Consider the following 12,082-nt stretch of genomic DNA (forward strand, 5'->3'; position numbering starts at 1 on the left):
TTTGTGTCTGGCTTCTTTCATGAGCATGATGTTTACAAAGTGCATCTATCTTGTACCACATTATCAGTACTTCATTTATTTTTATAACACAAATAATATCCCATGGCATGAACCTACCACATTTTGTGTATCCATTCAGTTGATGGACATCTATGTCATTTCCACTTTTGGGTCATTATGAATAGTGCTGGTATGAACATTTATGTACAAGTTATGTGGACAGATGTTTTCACTTCTATTGGGTAGATACCTAGAAGTAGAATAAGCTAACCCTGTATTAACCATTTTGACTAAACTATGTACCAAAGCAACTCCAACATTTTACACTCCCTCCGGCAATGAATGAGAATTTCAATTTATACAGGAAATTTAAGTGTCAATGCTGAATTTTCAAATGATGTCACAGAGGGAAGCCAACAGACTGATTCAAGAAGGGCCTTTTAGAGTAGCAGTCGCTGGTTAATGCTAATATTTACACAATGCTTACTTTGTGTAGGCATAGTTGTTAAGTACTACTATTTCATTAAATCTCAGGTACCATGAATTATTTAATACACCATTAGATTATGTACCCTAAGAAAAAAACTCTGCCAACTAAATTATGACATCACATTCACTGAAAGGTGTATCTTGATGTCAGATGTATCAAATATGTGAAAAAATGTTTGATAGAATTATTGAAATAATTTTCACATGGATTAATTCCTTTAATCTTTATAATCCCAAGGGAGGATTTACAGATGAAGAAACTGGGGCACACAGCAGTTAAGACAGTTTGCCTAAAATCATTAAGCCAAGGATGACTGGCTGGCTCACTTGGAACACGCCACTCTAGATCTCAGGATTGTGGTTTGATCCCCACGTTGGGCACAGAGATTTCTTAAAATAAATCATAAAGCCAGTTAAATGGCTGAAGTACATCTGAACTTCAGTGAATTGTTCTTGTTCTTGGTGGAGTCGTATTTACTGCTTTAGAGATTATGACTCACTCCTTCCTCATTAAGATAAAAAAAAGTGGAGCACACTGGGCCTTATGGGATTTGTGTTCTATTTAACCTCTAGGCCTCAGTTCCCTCATTTATTAGGACTATTATAAACACTGTCGCAGGAAAGGCATATAAAATTTTTGGCACAAACCAAGTGACAGCTGCTACTGCCATTATTTAATGGTAAAAAATATAGTGGTTGAGGGCAGTCTCTTTTGAGGTCTTTTCTTTCTTTCTTCCTCCTTGTTTCCATTAAAAATTTTTTGTAGGCTATGAGGGCAACCTTATCACTAAATGTTTAACATCTGTTTATGGGCACATGGGTGGCTCAGTCAGTTAAGTGGCAGCAGGTCACGATCTCATGGTTTTGGGAGTCTGAGACCCACATCAGGCTCTGCACTGGCAGCGTGGAGCCTGCTTGGGACTCTCTCTGTCTCTCTCTCTCTCTCTCTCTCTCTGTCTCTCTCCCTCCCTCTGTCTCTGCCCCTCTCCCACTCACCCTGTCTCTCTCTCAAAATAAATAAATAAACTTTAAAAAAAATAAAAAATAAAATCTTCTGTTAAATTTATGGTATTCAACAATTTAAAGTATCCTCAAGTGACTATTCATTCCAATGATTACACTGCAACTAGATTGAAACCAGTGGAGGGCAACCAGGATGAGGATGAAAATTAAGTCACAGATATAAGATAAAAACTTAATAATCGTGGCCATCTCTAAGTGCTAATATTAAAAATGTTTTTTAAAATAGTTCAATATGTAATTTTCTCAAATTTCTACAAAAAGTACAAACTACTTTTATACTAGAAAAAAAAAAAAGAAAAAAGAATCAACCAGGCTTAAATGGTAGAAACAACCAAAATGTTCCTTCCTTGATGGTTAAAAAAGTGGCATATATAGGGGCACCTGGGTGGTTCAGACGGTTAAGCATCCAACATCAGCTCAGGTCATGAGCTCTCAGCCAATAGCTCAGAGCTTGGAGATTGCTTTGGATTCTGTGTCTCCCTCCCTCTCTGCCCCTCTCCTGCTTGCACTGTCTCTCTCTCTCAAAAATAAATGAATGTTAAAAAAAATTTTTTTTAACGTAGCATATATGAATGGAATACTATTTAACCTTAAAAAGGAATGAAATTCTGATACATGCTGTATGTAATATGGATGAACCTTGAAGACATTATATGAAGTGAAATTAGATACAAAAGGACAAATATTGTGTGATTCCACTTAATTGAGGTACCTCACATAGTCAAATTCATACAGAAAAAGTAGAACATTGCCTATGGAGCTGTGGGCATGGGGTAAGTAATAGGGAGTTACTGTTTAACAGATTAAGATGAGAAAGTTCTGGAAATGGATGGTAGTGATGACTGCACAACAATGTGACTATATTTAATGCCACTGAATTACACTTAGAAATGGTTAAAATGGGGGGTGCCCAGTTGACTTTCCCACTTTGGCTTAGCTCATGATCTCATAGTTCATGAGTTCGAGCCCCACAATGGGCTCGCTGCTGTAAGCCTGACAACGCAGAGCCTACTTTGGATCCTCTGTCCCCTCTCTTTGCCTCTCCCCCACTTGCACTCTCTCAAACGTTAAAAAAAAAAAAAAAAAAAAAAAAGACATAAAAAAAGAAATGGTTAAAATGGTTAACTTTTATGTGTATTTTATGACAATTAAAAAAAATCAAACTGGTGTTATCAGAAAATAGATGTACATAAGCAACAGAATAATAGACGCTCCAAACTTGGTAGGTGACCCCAACGCATCCTGGAACTTCCATTACCATGTCTTTTCTTAAATGGGAACAACCAATAGGTTGAATAAATTCCAGAACATGATGATTGGGGTCCAGCTGTAGAAGGTTTTAAATGCCCAACTAAGGAGTTTAGACTTTAGTAACAAAGAAAGAAAAGAAACATCAAAACTGCACTTTAAGAAGATTTACAGCAGTGCAAAGAATGAACAGGAGTGGCAAAGATAGAAAGGTGATTTAATAGGCAAAACAGGAAAAGTAATAAAGTTGAATGCCTAACTAAAGTGATGACAGCAAAAGATTAAAAGGAAGCTGTTCAGGAGCACCTGGGTGGCTCAGTTGGTTAAGCGTCTGACTTCAGCTCAGGTAATGATCTCGCAGAGTCTGTGAGTTCAAGCCCCAAGTCGGGCTCTGTGCTGACAGCTTAGAGCCTGGAGCCTGCTTCAGATTCTGTGTCTCCCTCTCTCTCTGCCCCTCCCCTACTCACGCTCTGTCTCTCTGTCTCTCTGTCGCTCTGTCTCTCTCTCAAAAATAAATAAACATTAAAACAAAATTTTAAATAAAATAAAGGAAGCTGTTTAGTGAAAAAATAAGTTTTAATTCAGTTCCCCTTGTTATACATGACCCAGGGCATTCTGTTTCGTCTTTTAACATTCACCAGTTACAATTGTTTGTTCGTAATTTTATTTTCCATGAAAGGAAGGACAGTATGTCTTATTTATTGCTATACTGGCACACAGTACTCAAATAACTACTGAATGAATTCAGAATATATTCTTCCCTAAAAAAATACTTCTTCAAGGCAAGTAAGAATTTGTATAAGGGGTTCGCTAAATTTGGGAACACTGCCAATTTTTCCAGACCTAGAATTTAAGCCATTGTCAGATGAAACTCCTATTCCTGTCTAAAGCCATTACTAGCTGCCTCTGAGTAAGCTTGCTTTCCATTCTAATTCCAGAAGCAAACCATCTGCCATTACCTGAAATCTTGTCCACACTAAATTTACACATACAACTCAAAAAGCTGTAATCTTAGTAAGCACCAAAATATAAATTAAATGGGTAAAAAAAAAATTTTAGAAGTTCATGCACAAAAAATAGGCTTACAATACCTTAGGGGGATTAAATGGATATGTTTCTGGTATTTTTATTTCTAGCTGATATCTTCCTCCTAAAAAACGGGGAAAACAGAAAGTTAAGAATGCTGCTCATGTCAAATTTGTGAAGCCAAATACAGTGATACAACATCTTAAAACATGTACTACTTTATATTCAATTACAACAAATTCATTTTAACACTGAAACCCAAAAAGGAAATAATAAAAAAAACACTAGTTTTTAAAGGTTATTTAAAGCATATAAAATAGCCATTGTATATAACTATATTAGCTTATCAGTGAATAATAGGACTGGAGATAGATGAATACATTAAATCCACAGACAATCCAATGCTTCATTGGAACAATTAGGTAATACAGGTCCCGTCTCCTTTTGTTTCTTCTAGTCCACATTGAGAAGAGTTGCTAAATAACAAACAATATGGAAGGAATTAAGAAAAAAAAAAACCATAACAGTAAGGAGGTATAAAGGCAGAGATGGTACAGAGAAAAAGGACATATGGTTATGTCATAAACTGAAAAAATCTACTTCTAACTGGTTCTCTCACATGCAGAAATGCCCCAAACTTTTAACTTGTGCCCTAAATTAAAGGCCAACACTTCTTGTTAAAATTTAAAAAATAAAATTCGACAGTAACAGGTAGGCATAAAGACAAAAAGCTATTATCTTCTTCTAAATAGGTATTTAAACACAACAAAAGAGGTGGTTCTAACCAGTTCTGTTTTGAAGTTATCTTGAGCAACTAGCAGCCAAATATGTATTTTAAAAAAGTTTATCTAGCTTCCCATTAACTGGGGTAATTCAAGGGGAAGATAATGGTCTCTCAAAAAACCCTGGAGGGGAAGTCTTCCACTAGATGAGAGGGTGAATTTGAATCCTAACTTTAAGGAACCTTCTAATCCTAAGATTTTATGACCCATTAATGTAGAATACTCATTATTCTAAAACATAGTAAAACTGTGCTACCGAAGTATTTACATATGAAACTATGCGTAGGATTTGCATCAAAATAATCAAGGGATGGATAAGATCAAAGACTGGCCCTGAGTTGATAGTTATTAAAGCTGGATTAGGAGTATATCAAGGATTCATTATACCATTTGTCTTCTGTATGTATCTTAAACTTTCTATAATGAAAGTAAAATAAAACAAAAACTATGCACTAGCATTATTAACTTCAAAATTTCATACATTCCATTCTCAGTATATCTTGGATTTTCTCAAATCCACTTCCTCCATTGTTAAGAATAGATGAATGTGGATCTGGGAGAAAAACAAAAGAGCAATTCACTTCGTAACCACTTTCTTCAAGCCCTTTTCTTGCTAATTCTTTTTAATGGAATCCCATAATGACTGATGCATGAGTTGAACTGATGCATGTGCCTGAAATCACAAAGCATATGGCAACAGTGAAATAAACATAAAGGAAAGTAGTCAAAACAAAAGAAACAAACAAGATAGGTAAGAGAAGAGTACCTGAGAAAGTTTTGTGTATATAGATACACCTGTTTATATTTATATTTACAGTTACAAATGATAGCTTCAAATAGAAGTATAATAAATTTGTCCTGATTAATGTGTAGGCTCTTTTTCCTAAGAATCTTACTTTTTCTGATAAATTCTAGATTATGGTCTCTATAACCTTTCATATAAAGTTGTTCCTTCTTGAATGTCCAAAACTCTCTCTTAGGGGCATGAGAGCCCAGATATACTATGTAAATAGTGGACTAGAGTCTCCCAATCCTATTTTTACTCTACATGCCATTTATATGCTCTGTCTTGCCTTATTTTCTGACAACTTTCAACATATAACCACTAACACTAATCATAATATTATTGGATATAAATATATCAGAGTGACAGAACTAAGACAACTTTATAACTACATTATTCATATTAAAAGTTTTCGCTATAAATCATTTCTTCTTTAAGAACAGCTTTAGGTATTAAAACTTTATAATCTTTAAATTTAACTTAATCTAAAAGGAAGACAGGGAAGGGGTAAGGTTTTTAAAATATCAACAACTATTCCATAAATTCACAACTCCTCTTAGGAAAAAAGGCTCAAGAACTAAATTGCTCCTTTGCCACTCAGCTCTTAAGGCAAAAGAAGAAAAGAGAGTTAAATAACATGTGAAATACAGTAATTTTTCCATGGGTATTCTACTTTTCAATCTGATTACTTCTAACACAACATAGTTGCCTCATTAGTTAATGATGATTATAAACGTTTTAACATTCTACATGGAAACACTTGCCTTAGCTATTGAGGTTTAAAAGACAAAACAAAAACTATCAAAAACTATCAACCCTGCAATAAATATTATCAAAATACTCCTCATGTTCATGTCTCAAAAATAGTATCTAAGTTTATGCCCTTGAATATTCAGTGCTTTTCTTCAATAGTTTTATGATAAAAAGAATACAATTTATACAAAAAGCATATTAAAACCAGTCTATCAAAAAACAAACAAAAATACAAACCAACCAGTCTTATCAACATTAATGTCTCAGTGGCAGCAGCAGAAATAAACACTTAAAATATGACCAAACTTGTTTCCAATTAATAAAGAATATGTTTTATGTGTGTGTGTGTGTGTGTGTGTATGTACATACACATATATACACACACATATATACATGTAACTTATTATTACTACAAATGAGTATTATATCCAATTTCTAAAAATTCATCTACTTTTATTAAGGGTTGCTAAGAGAATAATCAACATTCTACCTATCTAATTTGGTTCAGGAGGTGCCTTGTTTATAAATACCAGTTTGCTGGAAGAGTTCTAGAATGATAATGCTACTGCTGTACTGTCTTTATCCTAAACAACGTAAAAAATTCAAGAATATTTACAATGCCTGCCGTTAAGAAGAAGCTAGTGCATCATTACATACAACATCTACTATTAAGATGAACTTGATTTTTATAAGACAACGAAAGATCTCTTTTCCACCTAATGACTGCCAAAAGGACTAAATGAATAACATCCATGAAAGCATCCAGACAAGGCCTGGCATATAGGAGGCACTCAATAAACGATCTAAAACTAAATGAGGTCAAGAAATGGCAATTATGAACTATAAAACAGAAAATAAAATTTTATCATTTAAGATTTGGTAGAATATGCTAAAGACATCCTAGGGTCTTTAAAAATTTAAATGAAAATTGAAAGATATTCTAGAATATTGAATTTTTCTGATAACTTTTGGTTTTCTGATAACTTCTGGTTAACTATTCATTACAGACTGCCCCAATCAAAATAGACATAACCACCACTTCCAATATTCAGTCAATCTTCATTCATTCGAAAGCAGAAAGTAATTAGAAACATAGGGTTTGAAGTCACAGGCTATTAGGACTCAAATCCCAGATGTGCCATTTAGATGTGTGACTTTAAACAAGTTACTTCTCTGAGCTTAAATTTCTTCATCTATGAAACAATGATAACTACTTACCTCATAAGGTTTGTTGCAAGGATTAAATGAGAAAATACATGTAAAGCTCTAAAAATAAGAAGTCAATAAATGCTACTACTACAAATTCTGTTATATGATTTCTATTAACCATACATTTGAGTGCCTATTATATGCAAGAACCTTGGTTATGCTATATAACCCAAATTTATAATAATATTCATTACCGAAGGTTTGCCTAATGAGGAAATAAAAAGCTATAAAGCTTCCTTCTATCTTACCACCAAATTCCACTGTCTAAAGTAGCTACAGACTAAATCTGTGAACAAAAGTTCAGCAAAGTTGCCTCCTTTGTTTTCTATGTGTCTTGAAACGATCACTCAAAGCTTTCCTGAATAAAGAAAATTAAATATTTGGAATACAGCCTGTACGAAGACGAACGAATGAATGAAATGCTAAATGACAAACGGGAGGGAAGCTTTTTTAATAAATATTTTATCAGTCAGAAATTTAAGGCAAGGTTTGTTATAGATACCATATGAAGGATAACTGAGCATCTATAGCCCATGTAAATTAGAGGCTTGACATGCTAGATGTTTTCCCCTGTTAAATTCTAACTATATAACCTGTAATTTGGCCCTAACTAAATCTATGTTGGGGAAAGAAAAAAATTAGCTAAAATTCAATAAGAAAAATCAGTCTACATAAATACCTAAATGTATTATTTAAATATTCTTGTAATACCCTAAGCCAAATGAAGTTACCTTCCATGTAGTTTAAGGATGCTTAAGATTATTCTGATTTAATGTTTCAGACAAGTTCTAATACACACAATATTTTGATACAGAAAAAAGTACTTGCCTTCATATGGTGTGTCTGGAGGTCCTGCTATTTCTCCTCTTAATTCTGTAAAATTCTCATCTACAAGATCTACTTTAATTTGATTTTTGCTCGTCTTAAAAATAAACAGAAAATAAATGTTAGTCATATCAGCAAGAAAAAAGCCTATTTTAAAGTATTACCTATAAAAAATTTTGAAGACCCTCTTTCATAAACTTGATTATCTCCTCTAGTAAAAATAATTGCCTGTGCTTTTCTAGGATTTAATTAGCCAGTTTTAAGAATATTTAAAACCAAAAACTAACAATTTTTCACTTCAATGTTTTTAATGAATTAACACCACTTTGAACAGTACAATGGCTTGTTGACTTTACTGGAATGTTTAGACAAAAATAGCAGACACCTATTTTACATTTGCCAATTTCATGTATGTTCAGTCCAAAGTGATCCATCTATTCATCTGTAGATGAATGCTGTTATACTACAACCCCAGGTTACATGGATTCTATCCATATAAACAGAAAATTCAAGGTCACTAAAAGCCATTTCGTGTATAAAGTCTCAATTGAACTAACCACAACTCTAGATGTTTAGGTTAACTGAAATAATATACAATCTACCCAGATGGTGAAAACTCCAAGCATCTAATTTCCCTTTCCATGAAAATTCTTGAAGCATCAATGCCTCACTAGAATCATCTAATGCCTTCTTCAATTTAAGTTGCTTAGTTTTAAACTAAGCTAAACTGCTTAGTTTACTTCAGTGGCAACTACCTACTTTTCAAAAGACTTTTAAATTTATCTATATCTATTTATTTCCCACTTTGTATTTCTCTAAGTCCTTTCACATCTATAGTATCATTTCAATTTCTCAATCCATTCTGAGTCAACGGTGACCTTCAAATGATTCAGAAAACCCTCCAGTGGAATTCACATTCATGTTCAAAAGTACCCATCTGCAAACGAGCTCTCCACTTATATTTTCCAATCTATAGTACACTTTACTAGTCTAGGTCTATATTCCTAATATGGCAAATCTCCTTTTCTCAATTGTTAAAAACATAAATCCTTAATATATCAGTTACATTTTCATTTTTTTGGTTAGGACTTCATATTTTGTTACCTAAGTGACACAATATATCTGCTCTTATGGAAAAAGCCTCACAAGATTTCAATAATAAATTTTTTTATTTCAAACCTACCTTCTTAAACTTGTTAATGGATGACAATGTAAGAATTACTGTTTTAAGGTCCTTCCTCCCCCAACTTCCAACAGAAAATACCATTTTTACTCTTTTGCTATGCTAAACAGTTTTAATACAGAATGTTAAGTACTGAAAAAATCTGTAACTTAAAACCCAAATGTTAAAAGATTTCACATGACTCCTAATTAATCTTATCTTTTAATAAGATTTTAAAACTTTATGCATTTTAAAAACATTAAAATTAGGTTTATTTAATAACCTTTTAATATTTGGGATCAAAGTATTTCATATTTTTCTGAAATTAATTTTATACCAAAATTAAAAGTAATTATAAACATACCATGGCAAACTCTATCCTATGCCCTAAAAAATCATTAACATCCTTGGTATTTGCAGAAGATGAAATGTACAATTTTACCAATGATAAAATACTTCGTCTAGTATGCACAGGAATGAATAATGTTAAAATGAAAATCAGAGGTGCCATATACACTTTCACTAACCAATTTAAGAAGCCACAAGTAGAACTACAGACTTCCATTTCTCCCCTGACAGTTCTAAGTAAAATAAGAGTAATTAGATCTTGCACATCATCAATGCTTTCTAAGTTCTTTATAGCTTCCCACAGTACTCCCTTTCCAAAAAGAAGTAAATAGCCCTAAAATGTCAGGATAGTAAAGGACATGATTAAAGTTTTGGGAGGAAAAGAGGAGGTAACAGAAATTAGAAAAGTGGCCTTCTGGATTGCCACCAATTCTTGAGTTAGTAAAATGCTAAATAAGAACTACTAATTTTATTAGTATACCTCTGTCCTATTTCTGTCCTCATTACCCCCAAATTATAATTAGAGGAAAATGGGTCTTTTTTTTCTTTCTTTTCTCTAGAGAAAGTACACTATAAGTGTATGAAAATTTTACTAAATTAGCTAAAAAAAAAAAAAATACAATCACCATGATGAATCCATTATAAAGAAGCATCCTATATGGTCTAGAGTAAGGTACTTATCTGCAGATAACCAAAGATAAAAAGAAAATGGAAAGTTAAAGACAGATTTTTCACAGCTTATTTTTTCCATCACATAACAATTACCCTTCATTACCTCCACAGTTTAATATCCAGTTTATTCCACAATCCAAAATTCTGATCCCAGTGCTCTCAGCAAACTAACTTAAAATCCCACTTAAGACTCAAGTATTGTAAGGAAGATGGAAAATGGTAAAAAGTATGACAGTATTTTAAAAAGTATGGAAGTCGGACAGATGTGAGTTGAATCCTAGTTCTGCCACTTACTTGTGGCATTAATTCAGCAAAGTCACTTGGTATCTCTCAATTTTATTACCGTAAAATGAGAATACATACCCAATTTAAATGAGAATATTGTGGATAGAAGTGACAGTATCAATTATAAAAACCTTTGCTTTCAAAGCCTTAATTTATTAAATTTATTTCACAATTGTGTTTCCAGTCTAAGAATGGAAATGTTTCTTAAAATAAATAACAAAACAATGTGTTATTCATTTTAATGACCAGGAATGCTAAGGCTTTTGGATGAAACCCTGAAGAAATGTGTTATCACTGTACTACATTTTTTTGTGAGAACACCTGCAAAACTGCTTTTCTATACCTTCTTCTGCCAACTCAACTAAACACACAGTGGGACCTCTGCTGGTCTTGATTTTTCTGATGTCCCTTTGCTGCTCCAATGCATTTCTAACAGATAAAAGGAAAAGAGATGAATAGAACTACAGTTCCTAGTAAAGATTTTTAAAATAATCTATTAAAATATAACAGAAAATATGCAAAATAGCACATAATGTTGAACGTAATTTGGATGTGGTAAATTAACATTACTGCCAATTTGCAATGGTGTGGACTTAAAGCAGTTTTAATAGATTTCCAAGGCCAAGTCTTTTGGTGAATTGATACCATTATCACAAAATTCTTTCAAATAATTCCTGGGTTCTACTATATGCCAGAAAGAAATATCAAGTGTTAGTGAACAAAACTAAGTCCCTGCCCACTTGGAGCTTACATTCTAGTAGGAAAAACTAAAAACAAAGATTTTATCCTAAAAGCTCTAAGTACAGGGGCACCTGGGTGACTCAGTTGGTTAAGTGTCTGACTCTTGGTTTTGGCTCAGGTCATGTTCTAATGGTTTCATGAGTTCGAGCCCCACATCGGGATCTGTGCTGATGGTGTGGAGCCTGCTTGGGATTCTCTGTCTCACTCTGTCTCTCCCCCACTGACACTGTCTCTGCCTCTAAATACATACATACGTACATACATACATACATACATACATAAACAAGCTCTAAGTACATTATTATTTAACCTGTTTAAACTTACTATGTGACCTTGAGCAAGTTAATTAACCACTCTGTACCTCAGTTTCATCATCTGTCAACTGGGGATTATAAAAGTACCTACTACATACAGTTCATGGGGGAATTTAATGAACTAATACAGTATATAAAACAATGCCCGCCATATAGTAAATGCTGAATGTATAGTCATTTAACACTGTAATATGCTGACTTTTAACAATGATGTTGGAGCAGAAAACTTCCACCAAAGCCAATACTGTATGTTTAAGGACAATTTGTCACATTAGTCTTACTTGTATTTACTCTGGAAAATTTACTCTAAAAATTTCAACCTAAATTTAGATAGACAAATATAGCTCTACATTACCCCTAAAATTATAAATTCTTATATCCAGTAAAGAAACTATTAATTTGTGTCCTAGTCAAATCACAA

General features: G+C 33.2%; 1 protein-coding gene across 2 annotated transcripts in view; it reads right to left on the reverse strand.

The window, feature by feature from the left end:
• Window positions 1-12,082, reverse strand: part of UBE2K (ubiquitin conjugating enzyme E2 K) — a 71,751-nt gene that overhangs the window by 21,337 nt on the left and 38,332 nt on the right. Inside the window, exons 2-3 of one of the 2 annotated variants that reach the window (XM_030314001.3) lie at window positions 8,143-8,236; window positions 3,852-3,910 (exon numbers count right to left, since the gene is read on the reverse strand). In XM_030314001.3, coding sequence (XP_030169861.1) covers window positions 3,852-3,910; window positions 8,143-8,236 — 153 coding nt within the window. The remainder of the gene's footprint in view (window positions 1-3,851; window positions 3,911-8,142; window positions 8,237-12,082) is intronic. The other variant, XM_030314002.1, reaches the window with a different exon arrangement.

Source organism: Lynx canadensis, chromosome B1 (assembly GCF_007474595.2).
Source record: "Lynx canadensis isolate LIC74 chromosome B1, mLynCan4.pri.v2, whole genome shotgun sequence".
In the NCBI taxonomy this organism is placed as follows: domain Eukaryota; kingdom Metazoa; phylum Chordata; class Mammalia; order Carnivora; family Felidae; genus Lynx; species Lynx canadensis.